This window comes from Microcaecilia unicolor, unplaced genomic scaffold (genome assembly GCF_901765095.1).
Source record: "Microcaecilia unicolor unplaced genomic scaffold, aMicUni1.1, whole genome shotgun sequence".
Classification (NCBI taxonomy): domain Eukaryota; kingdom Metazoa; phylum Chordata; class Amphibia; order Gymnophiona; family Siphonopidae; genus Microcaecilia; species Microcaecilia unicolor.
This window is the reverse complement of record NW_021963604.1, coordinates 698833-720185: the sequence shown is the minus strand read 5'-3', so window position 1 is coordinate 720185 and position 21353 is coordinate 698833. Positions and strand designations below refer to the sequence as shown.

The 21353-nt window shown below is 44.6% G+C and overlaps 1 protein-coding gene across 1 annotated transcript in view; it reads right to left on the bottom strand.

The window, feature by feature from the left end:
• The window catches only part of LOC115459496 (low-density lipoprotein receptor-related protein 8-like), a 522792-nt gene that overhangs the window by 129460 nt on the left and 371979 nt on the right, over nt 1–21353 (bottom strand). Inside the window, exon 4 of the mRNA XM_030189301.1 lies at nt 18707–18835. Coding sequence (XP_030045161.1) covers nt 18707–18835 — 129 coding nt within the window. The remainder of the gene's footprint in view (nt 1–18706; nt 18836–21353) is intronic.

Here is a 21353-nt window from a genome sequence, read left to right as displayed (position 1 = left end):
TGACAGAACATATTGAAAATCATGGATTAATGAGACAAAGCCAACGTGGATTTAGTGAAGGGAAATCTTGCCTCACCAATCTATTACATTTCATTGAAGGGGTGAAGAAACATGTGGATAAAGGTGAGCCAGTCGATATTGTGTATCTGGATTTTCAAAAGGCGTTGGACAAAGTACCTCATGAAAGACTCCAGAAGAAATTGGAGAGTCATGGGATAGGAGGTACTGTCCTGTTGTGGATTAAAAACTGGTTAAAAGATAGAAAACAGAGAGCAGGGTTAAATGGTCAGTATTCTCAATGGAGAAGGGTAGATAGTGCGGTTCTTCGGGGGTCTGTGCTGGGACCGCTGATCTAGAGATGGGAGTAACTAGTGAGGTAATTAAATTTGCTGACAACACAAAGTTATTTAGAGTTGCTAAATCGCAAGAGTATTGAGAAAAATTACAAGAGGACCTTACGAGACTGGAAGACTGGGCGTCTAAATAGCAGATTATGTTTAATATGAGCAAGTGCAAAGTGATGCATGTGGGAAACAGGAACCTGAACTATAGCTACGTGATGCAAGGTTCCACATTAGGAGTCACCGACTGGGAAAGGGATCTAGATGTCGTCGTCGTCGTTGATATGTTGAACCCCTCGCTTAGTGTGTGTCAGCCTCTAAGAAAGCAAATAGAATGTTAGGTATTATTAGGAAAGGAATGGAAAACAAAAATGAGGACGTTATAATGCCTTAGTATTGGTCCATGGTCCGACCGCATAGTGAATATTTTGTTTTTGTTACATTTGTACCCCGCGCTTTCCCACTCATGGCAGGCTCAATGCGGCTTACATGGGGCAATGGAGGGTTAAGTGACTTGCCCAGAGTCACAAGGAGCTGCCTGTGCCTGAAGTGGGAATCGAACTCAGTTCCTCAGTTCCCCAGGACCAAAGTCGATCACCTTAACCACTAGGCCACTCCTCCACTGTTGCTACTATTTGAGATTCTACATGGAATGTTGCTATTCCACTAGCAACATTCCATGTAGAAGTCGGCCCTTGCAGATCACCAATGTGGCTGCACAGGCTTCTACATGGAATGTTGGAAGTGGAATAGCTGAAACCACTAATATCTCCAATACCACAAATCTTTGGAAACTGCAATCACGCTCTTCACTAATCCAAAGATAAGAACTAAGCGTATGCCAACAGCAATTGGATAAATACCACTGATAATATATGTATATGAAAGTTTCACATATTTTTATGTATTTATTGGGAGCCCTCGGACGATACCACTTAACGGCAATTTCATTAGTTTTTTGCCTAGTGGCTAGGTCTCTCTTCATCGGGCAATCCCTTTTATTAAACCATAAATAGTTGCTGTTGCAAACACATTCCACTGGTGCCCAAAAATATACGTGCTCAAAATATAATATAAAAATTCAAAAGGAAAAATAGAGAAAACTTATCTTAAACATTACTGCATGTCTCTCTGTTGAAGTCCAATTTAGGGGAAGCCAAAGTGGACTTCAACAGAGAGACATGCAGTAATGTTTAAGATAAGTTTTCTCTATTTTTCCTTTTGAATTTTTATATTATATTTTGAGCACGTATATTTTTGGGCACCAGTGGAATGTGTTTGCAACAGCAACTATTTATGGTTTAATAAAAGGGATTGCCCGATGAAGAGAGACCTAGCCACTAGGCAAAAAACTAATGAAATTGCCGTTAAGTGGTATCGTCCGAGGGCTCCCAATAAATACATAAAAATATGTGAAACTTTCATATACATATATTATCAGTGGTATTTATCCAATTGCTGTTGGCATACGCTTAGTTCTTATCTTTGGATTAGTGAAGAGCGGAAGTGGAATAGCAACATTCCATGTAGAATCTCCAATAGTATCTATTTTATTTTTGTTACATTTGTACCCTGCGCTTTCCCACTCATGGCAGGCTCAATGCGGCTTACATGGGGCAATGGAGGGTTAAGTGACTTGCCCAGAGTCACAAGGAGCTGCCTGTGCCTGAAGTGGGAATCGAACTCAGTTCCTCAGTTCCCCAGGACCAAAGTCCACCACCCTAACTACTAGGCCACTCCTCCAATTCTTTCACTTCATCTCAAAAAAGATATACCTTTCATGAGGTACAGAGAAGGGCGACGAAAATGATAAAGGGGATGGGACGACTTCCCTATGAGGAAAGGCTGAAGCATCCAGGGCTCTTCAGCTTGGAGAAAAGATGGCTGAGGGGAGATACGATAGAGGTCTATAAAATAATGAGTGGAGTGGAACAGGTAGACATGAATCATTTGTTTACTCTTTCTAAAAATACTAGGACTAGGGGGCATGCGATGAAGCTTCAAAGTAGTAAATTTAAAATAAATCGGAGAAACTTTTTCTTTACTCAACGTGTAATTAAACTGTGGAATTCGTTGCCAGAAAATGTGGTTAAGCAGCTAGCTTAGCAGGGTTTAAAAAAGGTTTGGGCAGCTTCCTAAACGAAAAGTCCATAGACCATTATTAAAATGGACTTGGGGAAAATCCACTGCTTATTCCTGGGATAAGCAGGATAAAATGTAATGAGCTTTTTTGGGGTCTTGCCAGGTGTTTGTGACCTGGATTGGCTTGATGGACCTTTGGTCTGTCCCAGTGTGGCAATGAAATGAATCTTAGCGGGGACGGGCAGGTATGGGTTAGATTCTAGTGGTGTGCCTCGACAATGTTTACACCTTGTAAGTGTGTCATGAGATGAAAAAGGTTGAGAATCCCTGACTTAGTCCTTGGTACGCTGTCCTCGCTTGGATTTTGAGGCTCTCTTCTTTCTTTGTTTCCTTCTTCTATTGCACTTTTAGTGTATGCTCTGAAAGATCCTCCTCCACTTCTATCCCACTATCAGTTGGTGTACCTCAAGGCTCTGTCTTGGGACCAGGGGCGTATCTGTGTGGGGCCACAGGGGCCTGGGCCCCCACAGATTTCGCCCTGGACCCCCCTACCGCCGTTAACCCTCCCCCGCCTACCGCCAACCCTTTCCCCGCCTACCGCGGTCACCTACCCCTGAGGTCCGCTCCTGCCGTTTTTTTAAAATATTACTTCAGCTGGCGGGGGACCCCAACCCCCGCCAGCCCAGCCGAGGTCTTTAACTTCTTCATCCTTGTGCTGTTCCTGCAATGCATCCTTCCAGTTGGACGGAGTTTGACATCGCAGCACGTTGTACGTGCAGGACGTCAATGTGCTGCGACGTCAAACTCCGTCCAACTGGAAGGATGCAATGCAGGAACAGCACGAGGAAGGATGAAGAAGTTAAAGACCTCGGCTGGGCTGGCAGGGGTTGGGGTCCCCCGCCAGCTGAAGTAATATTTTTAAAAACTGGCAGGAGCGGACCTCGGGGGGATAGGTGACCGCAGTAGGCGGGGAAAGGGTTGGCAGTAGGCGGGGGAGGGTTAACGGCGGTGGGGGAGGGTTAACGGCGGTGGGGGGGGGGCGTTATAATGTGCCCCCTCACTCTAGCCCCTGCCCCCCCCCTACCGCCGAACCTCAGATACGCCCCTGCTTGGGACCTCTTCTTTTCTCCATCTATACTTATTCCCTTGGTACTCTGATCTCCTCCCATGGATTTCAGTATCATCTTGATGCTGATGACTCCCAGATGTATCCTCTTCACACCAGAAATTTCAGCAGGAAATTTCTTCAGGGAAAGGTTGGTAGATGCGAGGATTGTGTCTGAATTCAAGAGAGCATGGGACAAGCACATGGGACCTCTCAGGGAGAGGAAGAGATGGTACATATTATGGATGGGCAGACTGGATAGGCCATACGGGCTTTATCTGCCATCATTTTGTACGTTTCCATTTAAAAAAACAAAACAGCAGCAAGTTTGAGTAGAGTGAGATGTTCCCATCTTGTGCTACTCATGGAAGGATCACATTTGGACACATGAATGACCAGCATTCAGATGAATTCTTCAGATGACATTGGTTTCAATTTAACTTTGTTACTTCTGATCCATTTATATCAGAGGATCTTAACCCAGTCATAGGCAGTCAAGTTTTCAGGATACCCACAATGAATATACATGAGTTAGATTTGCATACAATGTAGCCAGTGCATGCAAATTCATTGTGAGTATCCTGAAAACCGAACTAGCTAGGTGTGCCTTGAGAACTGGGTTGAGAATCCCTATTCGATAATATATTTATTGCTAAGTGCTCTCAGCAGGGTTTCATACAAAAGCTGGAATTATCTTGTTTTTAATTTTATAAACAAAAGTTTACAACATTCTATTTAAATGATCAGATCACAGCTCCATTTTGATTAATCCCAATCCATTTCCTAACAAAGAAATTAAAATGAAAGGGGCAAGTAAAACAAAGGCAGTAAACAGTAAGCCCATTTTCCCCTCAGAACGTGCACCAAAATTATATTTCTGTAGAAATGGAACAGAATTTTAAATTACAAGCTTTTACTATGTACTTCGGTGCTCTTGTTTTCGGGTGCCTCAGTGGTGCAAATGTAAGATAGGTCAACCAATATAAGAACTTGTGACTAGATCTCCAAACCTCCCAAAGGACTAACTGTGGTTTATTTGTTAGGGGAGGGGATGGATTGTGCTTTCTGATCTGTAAATTGTTTCTATGCGTTCTTGTGGAGGAGTGGCCTAGTGGTTAGGGTGGTGGACTTTGGTCCTGGGGAACTGAGGAACATAGTAACATAGTAGATGACGGCAGAAAAAGACCTGCATGGTCCATCCAGTCTGCCCAACAAGATAAACTCATATGTGCTACTTTTTGTGTATACCCTACCTTGATTTGTACCTGTCCTCCTCAGGGCACAGACCGTATAAGTCTGCCCAGCACTATCCCTGCCTCCCAACCACCGGCTCTGGGACAGACCGTATAAGTCTGCCCAGCAATATCCTCGCCTCCCAACCACCAGCCCCGCCTCCCACCACCGGCTCTGCCACCTAATCTCAGCTAAGCTTCTGAGGATCCATTCCCTCGGAACAGGATTCCTTTATGTTTATCCCACACGTTTGAATTCCGTTACTGTTTTCCTCTCCACCACCTCCCGCGGGAGAGCATTCCAAGTATCCACCACTCTCTCCGTGAAAAAATACTTCCTGACATTTTTCTTAAGTCTGCCCCCCTTCAATCTCGTATCGTGCCCTCTAGTTCTACCGCCTTCCCATCTCCGGAAAAGGTTCGTTTGCGGATTAATACTGAGTTCGATTCCCAGCACAGGCAGCTCCTTGTGACTCTGGGCAAGTCACTTAACCCTCCATTGCCCCATGTAAGTCACATTGAGCCTGCCATGAGTGGGAAAGTGCGGGGTACAAATGTAACAAAAAATAAAAAAATTGTGTGATCCATGTTTTCACTAATGGGCCAGCTGTGCCCTCCCATACCATCATCCCTCATTTGAGGTTACAAATATACCAACTGCTAATGCCAAATATATATATATATATTTTTTTTTTGGGGGGGGGGGGGGCGGTTACTTGTTTGTTTTATGCAATCCATGTGATTTTTTTTTTAGATCTTATAGAGTGGTACTGTGTCCTGTTTTATATGGGCCAGACTTTTTTTTTTTAAAGAAATTACCCATGTAAGAAAGAATAGTTTGACGACTCTCTTATATTCTGGTGCTGGTTCCTGTTATACTACTATCTTGCAGTTTTTGTAGATAGATATGTCTAAAAACTCATTCACTCAAGTAAATGGTTTCTGGAATTTGCCCTCTCCGTGTGTTTGGAATTTAAAAACATTTTTTTTGATACAGTCTTTAGGAAACTAAGGGGGTCTTTTACTAAAGGTTAGCTCGAGTTATCTGCAGCAGCTCCCATTTTATTCCTATGGGCCCTGCTGCAGATAACTCGAGCTAAGCTTTAATAAAAGACCCCTTATGAGGTTAATTTTCAAAAGCATCTTTGCAGGTAAAGCTGTGCTTCACGTGACAATATAGGCCTTTTGTAAAATTACACACCTGATATTCATGTTCAGTTATTTATTTATTTTATTTTTTACATTTGTATCCCACATTTTCCCACCTATTTGTAGGCTCAATGTGGCTTACATACCGTGTTTCCCCGAAAATAAGACACTGTCTTATATTAATTTTTGCCCCCCAAAATGCGCTAGGTCTTATTTTCAGGGGCTGTCTTATTTTTCGGGGAAACATCGGGGTTGGATCGGGGTTGGCCCGCCCGCCCTCCGTCGCTCCCGGAACTAACCTTAAATGCCTCCTTTCACCTTCGCAGCAAGCAGCAGCAGGGCAGGCCATTCCTTCCTTCCATGTCCCGCCCTCGCCTGACGTAACGTCCATGAGGGCGGGGCACGGAAGGAAGGAGAGGTCTGCCCTGCTGCTGCTTGCTGCGAAGGTGAAAGGACTGGGAGGCGTTTAAGGTTAGTTCCGGGAGCGACGGAGGGTGGGGGGGGGGGGGCCCGGGGGTGGCCTTGTCCGGCTCTCAGCAGCCCTGCTTTCAAACAAAAATTTGCTAGGTCTTACTTTCGGGGCAGGCCTTATATCTACCAATTCAGGAAAACCTCTACTAGGTCTTATTTTCGGGGGATGTCTTACTTTCGGGGAAACAGGGTAGTACCGGAGAGGCCTTTGCAGGCTCCGGTGTGAACAAATACAGGGTGATGTTGTGGTAAGATAAAGTTCATGTGGCACATCCACATTAGCGCTTATTATCAGGGTTACACCTGTACAGGTTGTGTTTGTGTGTGTGCGTGCACGTGTCTAACTTTACTCAGACTGAGCAAAGGTGTTCCTGGAGAGGGGTAACAGGGGAGGCTTAGCATACTTTTTAAATTCAGTCATATGTGTGTAAAATTTGTGTGTGCATGTGCGTGATGTCAGTGTATAAATTCTCTGGAGTAATTTTCAAAGGAGAAGTTTTAAAAATTCCATTTTTAAAATTTGTGAAGCCTGCAAAGGAGGAAGCATGCGCATATTTTTTTTTCCAAAGACGCACAATAAATTACCCTCTATGTTGTCCAGCTATAGGAGGAAAAATCAGGATACGACAAGGTGAACATTATTATTCGATTATGTAACTCCAAGCATAGAGGCGCCATCTTCCTTCAGTTTGTTGCCACTTACACTGAGTGGTCTTTTAACAGCAAATATCTACCGCCATTGTAACCCAAAGCTCCCTTTCTACAAAACAACTGTATAATGCGCTCTTTAACAGCTGAAGTCTTGCGAGGCCGCCCTTGTAAGTCTCGGCAGCCATTTTAAAGAAGATGCGGCAGGAGGCGGCTCAGTGCCGGCAGCGGGCAGGAAAGACTGGGGATCTTTCCTGCCCTGAATAATCCACTAGACCACCAGGGTGGGACCCTGCGGCTCGGGGGACCGGGGAGGTGGTCTGGAATAGGTGGGTGGGGAGGATACGGTTAAAAAAAAAAAGTTGTACTTTCAAACATGCTGGCTTGTGCATACAGATATACACAGAGAAAGTATAATAAGGGAATAACTTTTCATAGGTCGAGTAGTAATTTGTTATAAATCGTAATCGGTGTGTCATTTGGAGGGGCTGGTTATAGGGACACCCTAACCCTGTTATATTGGTGCAGAGATTTTTTTCCTCCTGGTAGAGGGCTTCTAAAACAGGCATCATATTATGAGAATCACATGCTCAATATTCAGAGTTTGTATTTATTTACTTATCGATGGCATTTTATCCCACATTAAACATGAATTAGATTGGAACCTGGGAGCATTTAAAATCTTTTTTTTTCCTGGAGAATGCAATGCATTGCTCCCCCCACAGGCTCTCTCCCCAGGTATAGCCAGCTCTGCAATTTTTTTTTTGGGGGGGGGGGGCAGGTGCAGAGGTGGACTGGGCCCCCCCTCCCAAATTGCAGGGCTGGCTATACCAGGGGAGAGAGCCTATTGTTAAAAATTTACCAGCACACCACTGGACCAAAGTATTATACACCTTTACCCCTTACAAATCCTAAAAGTGGCATTTGTACAGACAGAAAATTAACTCAACCTTGGGGCTTTTTCTGGTGCTTCTCATCTTTCTATGTTAAACACCTGTCTTAACCACAAACGTGGCAAACCGATAATACACTTAAAGGAAGATAAGGTGATGAAAGCAGACTGTGGCGAAAGATACTCGTGGGATTTTCTAGGGTACTAACCACAGTCAGCTCAAATAGAATTCACAATTAAAAATTTGCCTTGGTTATTTTAGCTGTGACTTTTGTCAAAAAGAAACGGTGTATGGGGAGCTGGGGAGGACATGATATGGTCCTGAATTTCCCAACGAAGCCGTCCTTTAGAGATGATACACTCCCATCTATATCATTCAACTTCACATATGTAACACCCACCCATCATCTTCATCATCATTTCTCCCTACTTATAACAAACTTTTTATCCTTCTGTCTGAAAACTTCCAAGATCAATCTCTGCAGCTAACGGCCAGTTGGAAAGTTTCCAGACCCTGAATATCACCCAAGACAGTCTGGTGTGTGTGGAGATAGTATCTAAGCACATTATACAGGTACTGTGTATGCAGCTCGCATGGCTCCCTCCTAGGATACATCATTTTTCTTTCCCTCAGTGACTGAAGAGAACCAGCTATTGATTTATATACTCTAAATAGCAAGATTAATAACAACAACTGTGAAAAGCAAATAAAGACAGCCTTTGTAAATACTCTAACCAATAAACTGTGGTATGGGAAGGAAAGGGGAATGGGACTTGATCTACCGCCTTTCTGAGGTTTTTGTAACTACATTCAAAGCAGGTTTACGTACATTCAGGTACTAATTTTGTACCAGGGGCAATGGAGGGTTAAGTGACTTGCCCAGAGTCACAAGGAGCTGCAGTGGGAATTGAACTCAGATCCCAAGGATCAAAGTCCACTGCACTAACCACTAGGCTTGGCCAATGCAAGGTTTGAAATTCTGAAAAAATATATATATATTCTTTACTTTCTAATGCTTCACCCTATTAACCCATCAATGGCAGTTTCTCTACTGCTGCAGTAAATGGTAGCATAGGAAAAAACTGCCACACCTAATTATTCCATGTAGCTTTCCTCTTAAGGCATTTTTCATGGACAGAAATCTGAAAGAGAGAAACGTTTTGCTGCAGAAACAAATGAATAGTCCCACAAGAGCCCAGCGTCTAAAAATGTAATTCCAAAATTTTATTTATATACATGTGTTTATGGTGTAATTAATTATGGACCTCAGCGGCGACTCATTTCATAAGAGCCAGAATATCTCTTAGCTTGCCAAGCCTCTTCACTACTACTACTTAACATTTCTAAAGCGCTACTAGGATTACGCAGCGCTGTACAATTCAACATAGAGGGACGGTCCCTGCTCAAAGAGCTTACAATCTAATAGACAAGTGAATGGTAAGTCCGATAGGGGCAGTCAAATTGGGGCAGTCTGGATTTACTGAACGGTAAGTTTTAGGTGCCGAACGCAGCATTGAAGAGGTGGGTTTTAAGTAAAGACTTGAAGATGGGCAGGGAGGGGGCTTGGTGTAAGGGCTCAGGAAGGTTGTTCCAAGCATCGGGTGAGGCGAGGCAGAATGAGCGGAGCCTGGAGTTGGCGGTGGTGGAGAAGGGTACTGAGAGGAGGGATTTGTCCTGTGAACGGAGGTTACGGGCGGGAACGTAAGGGGAGATGAGGGTAGAAAGATAGTGAGGGGCAGCAGACTGGGTGCATTTGTAGGTAAGAAGGAGAAGCTTGAATTGAATGCGGTATCTGATTGGAAGCCAGTGAAGTGACCTGAGGAGAGGGGTGATATGAGTGTATCGGTTCTGGCGGAATATAAGACGTGCAGCAGAGTTCTGAACAGATTGAAGGGGGGATAGATGGCTAAGTGGGAGGCCGGTGAGGAGTAAGTTGCAGGTCCAAAATAATTTTTAGATCAAATTTATTAGTTTAAATTTTTTTTTTTTTTTTTTTTTTATTGAAATTGTTATCAAATAAACAGCTTACAAACTGCCAACATTTCAATTACAATTTGCTTTTCATTTGTTAAATTCCCCCCCTCTGATCAACCATATCTTACCCTCCCTCCCTACCCAGGTGGTGACTGAGTGTAATCATTATATTGTTCATAAAGTGTCCATATCTTATTAAAAGATAGTACGGATCCTCTTCGCATGGCTGTTAGCTTGGACATTTGGTAAAGAAAGTCTACTTTCCTAGTTACCATCTGTAAGGATGGTGTCTCTACTTGCTTCCACTTTCGAGCCAAGCCTATCTTTGCAGCTACAAAATATTGAATCGCTAGTCTGTGCTGCCAGCTTGGTATGGACGCTGGCCGGAAATGAAGCAAACAGTTCTCCGCTTTCCATGCAAATGTGCTCTGCAGTATGCTGTTAACCAGTTCAATTACAGCTTTCCAATATATCTTTACTTTCTCGCAAGTCCACCAAATGTGGTAAAATGATCCCCTTTGTCCACATTCTCTCCAACATTGCCCCGAGACTCCCGGGTACATCTTATGGAGGCGTTCAGGCGTGTAGTACCACCAATACAATATTTTAAACCCATTTTCATTCACTGATTGTGCTAGTGATGGCTTAAGTAAGTATTTGTAATTTGCTTTCCATTCTGTTTTGGTGTATGTGGTCTGTAACGCATCTTCCCACTGGGCTTGATAGCGCACCTGTGGGTCGGTGCGCCCCAGCAGGGCCAAATATATGCGAGTTATACCTCCCCTGCCTCCCCCTCTACTAATAGCTATCTCCAGATCTGTTTCGGCTAGGTCTAACTCATCTTGCGCTTTCTTTTTAATGAAGCTACGTAAGTTACAGTAATATGTGAGATCTCTTTCTTTTAGAACATACTCTTCCTGGAGCTCTTTGAATGGAAGCATTTTTCCCTCTTTCCATAACTGTCCCAGTGTGCATAACCCTGCTTGGGCCCATATCTCAAATACCTTCTCCGATTTCCCTATTGAGAATCCTGTTGCCCACCTTATAGCCGTTTGCCGATAATAATTCCTCTCAGGGAAAAGCTTCTTCCTCACTTGATACCATGTCCACATAGGATGTTTTAATCCAATGGGAATTTGTTTAATTATGGGGACCAATTCCTCCCCTGGTATCCATAAAATGTCCCCAATTGCTCTCCTACCCAACCATGCTCTTTCCCAATGTAACCATTTCTTAGTTGCTCCAGGGGACCATTCTGCCAAAATACGAAGTTGTGCTGCTTGATAATATAAGTAAAAATTTGGTACCCCCATTCCTCCTCTCTCCCAAGTTTGGTACATCATAGTTCGCCGTACTCTTGGTGGGTGTTTTTTCCATATATATGCGAATATTTTGCGATTGAGTTTTGCAAAAAAGCTATTGGGGATTGGAATTGGAATTGCCATGAATAAATACAACAATTTCGGGAGCAGCATCATTTTAATCGCATTAATACGTCCTTTCCAGGAGACATTAAGTCCTTCCCACTTATCTAATTCGCTAAATAATTCTTCAACTTTTTGGGGAAAGTTAGCTGCAAATAGTCCCTCTATTTGTGTTGTTACCTGTATTCCCAAATATCGTATGGATTTTGTCGCCCATACAAAAGGGAAGGCGGCCTTAAGGGCCTCCAGTTCCTCAGGTGGTACCGTGAGATTAAGGAAGATCGACTTGTCTAGATTGGGTTTAAATCCCGATAATTGCCCATATCTTGCTAAATGTGCTACTATCCTCTCTACCGCTTTCAGTGGATTCGAGACTGTCATCAGAATATCATCGGCAAACAGCATAAGTTTATGTTCCCTTAAGCCCCTCACCACCCCTGTCACCTCTCTATCTTTCCTAATCATATTGGCCAATGGTTCCAATGACAGGGCAAACAGCAGTGGTGACATTGCACATCCCTGTCTGGTTCCCCGCCAAAGGTTAAATGTTTTTGTGTATGTCCCATTGACCTTTATGGTGGCCATTGGTGTCTGATATAGTAAGCGTAACCAGCTCAAAAACCTCCCATCGATACCTATTCGTTGTAATGTTGCAAATAGAAACGACCAGTCCACGCGGTCAAACGCTTTTTCTGCGTCTATTGATAGTAGTACCGCCGGGGTCTGGTCGTCTCTCACCTGTTGAATAATATGCATTAGACACCTTATATTGTCAAAGGTCTGGCGCCCCTCTATAAATCCCGCCTGATCTGTATGTATAACCCCTGGTAGTTGCTTCTGTAACCTTCGGGCCAAGATTTTTGTGAAAATCTTATAATCCACATTTAGGAGTGATATTGGTCTGTAAGAGCTACATAATTTCGGGTTTTTCCCTGGTTTTAGTATTAAAGTTATCGCTGCCAGTCTCCAGGTGTCTGGTAGCTTCTGCAAGTCCTCCAGTGCATTAAAGAGTTTCTGTAATACTGGTATAAGGTGTCTACTAAATAATTTATAAAATCTTGTGGGGAATCCATCAGGGCCAGGAGCTTTACCATTTGCCATATCTGTTATTGCCCACCCTATCTCCTCCGCTGTGATGGGTGCGGATAATTGGGTCGACCCCCCTCTCCCTATCTGAGGTAATTCTGCCTCTTGCAAGTATTTTTCTATTTCATCTAATTCAGGCGTTTGTTCTGGTTCATATAGATTGGTGAAGTGAGCAAGAAATGCCTCATGTATGTGTTCAAGTTGTGAGATATAGCCCCCTTCTGCCGTTTGTATACCCCCTATATAATTGCGTTGAGACATTTTTTTTAGCTTACATGCTAGTAGCCTACCCGCTTTGTCTCCAAACTCGAAATTTTCCTGCTGTGCTATTTGCAGTTTGACAGCTAAATCTACCATCTGTAACTCATTCAGCTTTAATCTCAATTCCTGCATTTTTGACAGTTCTTTAGTGTCTTTGGGGTCTTTTTTATGTTGTTGCTCAAGCTGCCGTAATTCTGTTCTAATATTATCTTCCTGTGCTGCTCGTTCTTTTGTCAGATGGGTTCTCAACGCTATTAATTTCCCTCGGAGCACTGCTTTAAGCCCCTCCCACACAAATTGTGGGTGGATCTCTCCCACATCATTATATTCCAGATATTCCAGAATATATTTCTCTATTACCGGGATATTTTTAGTGTCCAATAGAAGTGCCTCGTCCATCCGCCAATATCTGGCGCCCACCTGTCGGGCCCCCGCCATTAACTCTAGGACCACTGGGGCATGGTCAGACCAGGTACGAGGTTCAATATATGTTTCCCGTGTTCTATTTACCACTATCACATCTCCCATCCATCCATCTATTCTAGAATATGTTTTATATTGGGAAGAGTAATATGTGTAATCTCTTTCTTGGCCATGCTTGGTTCTCCATATATCTGTTAGGCCCCATCTAGCCATGAATCTCCTCCATATTTTCCTGTCTGATTTAGCATATACTGCCTGGCCTGTGGAGTTATCTAAGTGTGGTTGGATTGTGAGATTAAAATCTCCACCCATTATTAGGTGACCTTGCAAGTGCTTTTGTATTTGCTGTTCTACTTTTTCCACAAACAATCCTTGTCCCGTGTTTGGTGCATAAACATTAACAATTGTATATTGAACATTATACAGTGATACTAACATTATCAAATATCTACCTTCTACATCTTTTATGACCTTACTAACCTCCCAAGGTAGTGCGCTAGACAACGCTATTAACACCCCCCTCTGTTTTGAATTGCTTGTACAAGATGAGAAATATATAGTGGGGTATCGTTTATGGCACACTAACTTCTCATAATCTTTTTTCAGGTGTGTCTCTTGTAAGAGTACCACATCTGCGTTTAAGCGCACCATTTCTTTGAATGTTAATTGGCGTTTCGTAGGTGAGTTCAAGCCCCGCACATTAAATGTTACACATTTGAACACTTTATCCCCCAACATCAATCCATAAGTCATTACTTATACACCACCTTTCCCTCCCTCCTCCCCCCCTCCCCCCTCCCTCCTTTCCCCATAACCTGATATAGCACATCTCTATTGCAATCGAGATCATGCCTATAATGGTGTGGACTTCCGGTCCCGTTTACTTTTCCAGCCTGCTCAATTTGTTTGATCCTTCTTTGTTGCTCAGTGTGATCTAGCCCGATCCAGTTTATCATATTATTAACACCTCATGTGTTATCTTTGTATTCCAAGTGTGATTGCTCTTTCACGGGCCTTTCTCTGGTATTATTGTCTGCTCTGACGCTTGTCTCCGCAGCCTTCCACGACCTTTTGAGACTCTCTGCCACTTCTGCTTGACATTTCTTTGAAATCCTGACGATGGTTTTGGTGTCGATGTTTTATCCATCTTTTCCTGACCCAAATATTCATGAGCCTCTTCTAGCGATGCCACCTTGCGTTGTTTGCCTTCTTTATAAAATGTTAGGGCAAACGGATGTTGCCATCTGTATTTTATTCCTTCTGCTCTAAGCTTCTCCGTCAGCGGGCGCAGTTCTCCACGCCGTTTTAAGGTGGTAGCTGCTAGGTCTTGAAACAGTTCAATGGGGTATGTCTCCCATGTGATTGGGCTGGCCACTCTAGCTTGGTGCATGACTTCTTCTTTCACTTTGAACTCCGAGAAGCAGGCCACTATATCTTTTGGCGTATTTGCCTTTCTTGACCCCAACGCCCGATGTGCTCGTTCTAGTCGAATAGTTTCTGGGGCTATTGGATGGTCAGATGTGGAGAGAAGTTGGGCTGCTATTGCTTGCACTACTTTTTCACAATTATTATATTCAGGCAGATCCGGTAGGCCTCGCACTCTAATGTTGGAGCGTCGGCTTCTATTTTCAAGGTCTTCCACCTTGTCCGTCAGAAATTTCATATCCGATTGGTGTTCTGCCACATGTTTCTCTACTTCATTTAAAGTTTCTGCATGTTCTTCTAGCCCCATTTCTACCTCATTGACACGGCTCCCCAGGTCTTTGATTTCTTCCCTCAAATCCGCGCTCAGTTGCGCGAAATCTTGGCGCATCTCTTTTATATCTTTTTTTATATCCTGGAGCCAAGTACTTAATTGGTCCCATTTGTCCGGCGGGACCTCGTTTTGTCCTTCAGTTTCTCTCTCTCTCTGGCTCACCGGCGAATTCGGGCTAGATGCGTACTCTTGGCCTTCGTGCTCTCCGGCCGGAATCTCTGACGCACGTTCCCGTTGGCGGTAAGCGAAGTTCGCCAAATCTGCCTTTTTGAGTTTTGTATCGGCCATCTTACAAATCGCGGTGCTATCGCTTCACTCTCTCGTAGCTTCCACCTTGTTTTGTGGATCGTTTGCTCGTTATATTAGCTCGTTTTCGGGCTGGAAGACGGGAGCTCCGCAATCAGACCGCCATTGCAGAGCGTGACGTCACCGGAAGTCCCTTTTAGTTTAAATTTTTTAAAGGATTTTTGCAAACTTTTAGAAACTTTAAACAATTTCATATCCCATCGTAAATCTTTATTTTTTATCTCATATATGGAGAAAACTTTTACAAGAATGACTTAGCTTTGCTTGAAGTCATAAACAAAAGGACCGCTGGCCGACATGCAGCATGTTTCGCATTGCGTGGACCGGACACTGACGCAGTAAAAGTGAAACATGCCGAATGTCGGCCAGCAGTCCGTTTGTTTCTGACTGCAAGGAAAGCTATGTCATTTTTGTAACAGTTTCTGGATGTCTGGATCCACCGACTAAATAGACATCAATTGCTGGACCCCCATGTTAATGAGCACCCAAGAGACATCATTGTTTGTTTCCAGAACTACACAGACAAGATGAGCCTGTTATGTAAAGCAAGAGAGCAAGGAGTTCTACAGTGGAATGGATTAAAAAGTGAAGTTTTTCAAGACTTATCATATAGTACGCTTTAGAAACGGAGGGCCTTTCGCAAGGATACTAAAGCAAAAGCCCAGGCAAAACAGAGGTACAAATGGACTTTTCCATTTGGACTACTGGTAACTGTTAATGGAGTGAATAGAAATGTAACTACTGTGGATGAAGGCTGGTTAAAAGATAACAGAGAGTAGGGTTAAATGGTCATCATTCTCAATGGAGAAAGGTAGTTAGTGGGGTTTCCCAGGGGTCTGTGCTGGGACCGCTGCTTTTTAACATATTTATAAATGACCTAGAGATGGGAGTAACTAGTGAGGTAATTAAATTTGCTGATGACACAAAGTTATTCAAAGTCGTTAAATCGCGGGAGGATTGTGAAAAATTACAAGAAGACCTTACGAGACTGGGAATCTAAATGGCAGATGACATTTAATGTGAGCAAGTGCAAAGTGATGCATGTGGGAAAGAGGAATCCGAATTATAGCTACGTCATGCAAGGTTCCAAGTTAGGAGTCACCGACCAAGAAAGGAATCTAGGTGTCGTCGTTGATGATATGTTGAAACCTTCTGCTCAGTGTACTGCTGCGGCTAAGAAAGCAAATAGAATGTTAGGTATTAGGAAAGGAATGGAAAACAAAAATGAGGATGTTATAATGCCTTTGTATCGCTCCATGGTGCGAACGCACCTCGAATATTGTGTTCAATTCTGGTCGTCGTATCTCAAAAAAGATATAGTGGAATTAGAAAAGGTGCAGAGAAGGGCGACGAAAATGATAAAGGGGATGGGACGACTTCCCTATGAAGAAAGGCTAAAGCGGCTAGGGCTCTTCAGCTTGGAGAAAAGGTGGCTGAGGGGAGATATGATAGAGGTCTATAAAATAATGAGTGGAGTTGAATGGGTAGATGTGAAGCGTCTGTTCACGCTTTCCAAAAATACTAGGACTAGGGGGCATGCGATGAAGCTACAATGTAGTAAATTTAAAACGAATCGGAGAAAATCTTTCTCCACTCAACGTGTAATTAAACTCTGGAATTCGTTGCCAGAGAATGTAGTAAAGGCGGTTAGCAGTTGGCTGGCTTCAGGTATGTGCTGAGTTTTAAAAGGTTTGGACGGCTTCCTAAAGGAAAAGTCCATAGACCGTTATTAAATGAACTTGGGGAAAATCCACTATTTCTGGGATAAGCAGTATAAAATGTTTTGTACTTTTTTGGGATCTTGCCAGGTATTTGTGACCTGGATTGGCCACTGTTGGAAACAGGATGCTGGGCTTGATGGACCTTTGGTCTTTCCCAGTATGGCAATACTTATGTACTTATGAACTGCTGAGAAAGGAAGGAATATAAAGAAAGCAAAGGATGTACAGCCTCTGCAACAAAACATGGAAGTGAGACAAGTGCTTGGCGGGATTTTTTGGTATGTACAATTTCATTTATTTATAAAATTGCCTGTGATGACGTTTGTAACTGTCATTTTCACAATGGCACATTGACATTTCACGTGGTTTCATATATATAAGTGTTGTTGCATTTTCATCTATATAATTTTATGTATATACATTCCTGTATGCATATCATTTATTTTTTTTTTTGCAGTGTTGTGTGTTTCATACATATATATATTTGTATTTACCCTTATATTTATATTTCTCTTTTATACTTGCAATATCATGTCTTATAGTGTTATATTTTTTATTGTATATTTATATTTTGTATTTTATGTTTTTAGACCCCTGAGGAAGGCGTTTAGCTGAAACACGGACCGTGTAGGGTCCCAATAAACTTTGTTTTGGTGCTCTTACCACTGTGCATTGGGCTGGTCATTTGGACTTGGTTCACTTCCACCCTTGTGTGCTTTGCTTTGCTTGGCGGGATTTTGTTTCCAGAAAGTAGAGAAAACCAATAAGCAGCCAAGTCACACTGCAATGCAGGGAACTCGTGATGTGATGTGCTCAATGGGCAAAACGCGGGAACGGAAGAGACTTTCTTCTACTCGAACTGTGCATGAGTAGGGCTGAGTGTAGATAAAGAAAGGGGTTGGGAGTGTGAAGAAAATGAGGAATAGGGTGTATTAATGTTCTAAAGAAGAGGATTAGTGGGGGAGGGGCGTGGAGTGGGAGCTAAAGTGGAGGGAGATTCATGGGAGGGGGACTGAGTAGAGATGAGAGAGAGATAACTTGTGGGGAGGTTGTATTCCTTCATGTGGAGTATGAAAAGAAGGGTTTAAAAAAAAACTATTTGAAATTAAATATGGGTCACAGGAAAAAAATTATAACAAAAATTATATATCTATATAGATAGATAAATATTTATTTATATCAAACATATAAAAGGCAAGTGTCGTACTCACTCGCAAATGCGCAGTAGAGACTTCCCTCTCTGCCCCGCCCCTGCATCAATACGTGATGAGGGGGGGCGGGACACAGCGGGAAGTCTCTACTGCGCATGCCGCAGACGTACTCGCAACCGCTCCGCCCTCCCTCTCCCCCCTCCCGAGGTCACTGCTACCGCTCCCCCCACCCGGAGTCGCCGCCACCGCCGCCCCTCCACCCGGCCCGAGCACTGTCTTTCTTATTGAACTTACATCGCACCACGCAGACGCAGCAGGCCCATCAGCAAAGCTGCCGTCGGGACGGGCTTCCTTCTCTGCCTGTGTCCCGCCCTCGCCGCGTTATGTCACACGAGGGCGGGACACAGGCAGAGAAAGGAAGCCCGTCCCGATGGCAGCTTTGCTGATGGGCCTGCTGCGTCTGCGTGGTGCGATGTAAGTTCAATAACAGACAGTGCTCGGGCCGGGGGGGGGGGGGGGGGGGCGAGCAGCGGCGATCTCGGGGGGGGGGGGCCTCGGAACCCCCCCCATTCCAAAACTAGCCCGTTTACACGGGCTCAACGGCTAGTAGATATATAGATAGGTAAGGTTTATACAGTCTGCGTGTATTTCTAGCTTTCACAGTTTGTCTGTGTGTGTCTTACCTGTCCTGCAACCAGCCTCATCGACTCCACTTTCGCAGTCATTCTCCCCATCACATCTCCAGGAAAATGGGATGCATTTGTTGCTAGAGCCTCCGCAGCTTAATTTTTCAGGTGCACACACTTGCTTGACTGCAAAAAACACATACACAGAAAGAAACAAATAAGATACGTCTATTTCTAGACATTACGGCAATCTTCCCTTAAATGCCCAGTTTTGTGTTCTCTCATTATGTAAAGGCCCAAAGCAAATTAATCGCTTTAGAATCTATGTGCAAACAGAAAAGCTTTAGCAAGGAATTTTAGGGTCATTCCATTCCAGAAACTGTCGAACCGATGACTCTCTGCTCAGAATATGAGGCTGAGCTGCAGATTTTCTTGCACGGAGCAATTTCTACATTTTGTGACACGTGCAAACATAGGCATGCTTATAGGGCTTCTGACCATCCTCAGCTCAGTTTTCATAAGAGGTTTCGATTAGTCTCAGCATAAGGGGAGAGAAGCATTTATCAGAAATACTACGAAAAGAAGTTTTGTCCTCTTCTGCAAACAAAATGACTTTCCCCATAATTGTAGGATAGACAACAGCAGGGGCATAGCCAGACTTCGGTGGGAGGGGGGGTCCAGAGCCCGAGGTGAGGGGGGCACATTTCAGACCCCCCCGGCGCTGCCGACCCCGTCATTTTTTACCCCCCTTGCTGCCGCTGCCACCACCACCAGCTTTGATCCCCCCACCGCTGACCCTCTCGATCCCCCCTCCCGCCGCCAACCCTCCCCCGCTGCCATCGGCTACCTTTGCTGGCAGGGGACCCCCAACCCCCGCCAGCCCCTGCCCCAACCCCCTCTTCTTCTGGCGCAAGGCTTCGTTCTGTTTCTGTGAGTGTGACGTCCTGAACGTTGTACGTTGGGGTCCCCCGCCAGCAAAGGTAGCCGACGGAGATGGCAGGGGAGGGGGGGTTGAGAGGGTCATCATCAGGGGGGTCCAGGGCCAAATCTACCGGGGCCCAGGTCCCCGTGGCCCCATGTAGCTACGCCACTGGATAACACTGGAACAGCTCATCCTCATTCCACTTTATGGAAAAGGTATCATGTAAAATATCCAAGATCAACAACCTCCCCCCCCCCCCCCCCCCCCCCCCAGTATACAAGTCTAAACAAACATAGTAGGGACAACCAACAAACTGGAGTGGAGTGCAGAAATCTGTTTCTCGTAGGAGTCTTATTGGAGTAGGTAAAGGAAACGTTATACGTCGTGCTTAACTGGATTTGACAAGGGTCGTGTTTCGGTACTACTGCCTGTATCTGTGAGAGAAACGCCATAAAAAAAACAGCAACAGTTTGATAAATTTAGTAAGGGTGATAAATGCTCTGAACTTGAACAATATAACTTCGCATTGATGTAACAGGTTCTTCATGGACAGCAGGATAAAGTCAGCCACATGTAGGTGACAACCCGATGGCACCCCATGAAGGGAATTACTCTCCCAGAGCTCAGAAAGACCTTTTAAAAAAGGTCCTGAGCATGCATCCACAGCAGGGCCGCCGAGGGGGGGGGGGGGGGGGGGACAAAAGTCCCTGGGCCCGGGCCTCCGGAGGGGGCCCGGCGACACCGCAGTCCGACCCGCCCTCCCTCAGTCGCTCCCAGCACTAACCTTAAACTACTACTACTACTTAGCATTTCTATAGCGCTGCCAGGGTTACACAGCGCTGTACAAGTTTAAACATGGGGAAGGACAGTCCCTGCTCAAGAGAGCTTACAATCTAAAGGTAAAAACTATGTAGTCAGTGTAGGTATCAGGAATGGGAAGGTGGTTAGGCACCAAAAGCAAGGGAGAAGAGATGGGCCTTGAGTAAGGACTTGAAAATGGGCAGGGAGGGCGCATGGCGTAAGGGCTCAGGAAGTCTGTTCCAGGCATAAGGTGCTGCGAGGCAGAAGGGGCGGAGTCTGGAGTTAGCGGTGGTGGAGAAGGGTACAGAAAGGAGTGATTTGTCCTGAGAGCGGAGGTTACGGGTGGGAACATATGGGGAGAGGAGGGTAGAGAGGTAATGGGGGGCTGCAGATTGAGTGCACTTGAAGGTCAATAGGAGAAGCTTGAACTGTATACGGTAGCGGATCGGGAGCCAGTGAAGTGACTTGAGGAGAGGGGTGATATGAGAGTATCGGTTCACGCGGTAGATAAGACGTGCGGCGGAATTTTGGACAGATTGAAGGGGGGATAGGTGGCTAAGCGGGAGGCCAGCGAGGAGAAGGTTGCAATAGTCAAGACGAGAGGTAACGAGCGAGTGGACGAGGGTTCGGGTGGTCTGTTCAGAGAGGAATGGGCGAATTTTGCTAATATTATAGAGGAAGAAGCGACAGGTCTTAGCTGTCTGCTGGATATGGGCAGAGGAGAGGGAGGAGTCAAAAATGACTCCGAGATTGCAGGCTGAAGAGACGGGGAGGATGAGGGCGTTGTCAACAGAGACAGAGTGGGGGAAGAGGAGAAGAGGGTTTGGGTGGAAAGACAAGGAGCTCAGTCTTTGCCATGTTCAGTTTCAGATGCCGGTTGGACATCCAGGCAGCGATGTCTGAAAGGCAGGCCGAAACCTTAAACCTAAATGCCTCCTTTCACCACGTTCGCAGCAAGCAGCAGCAGGGCAGGCCACTCCT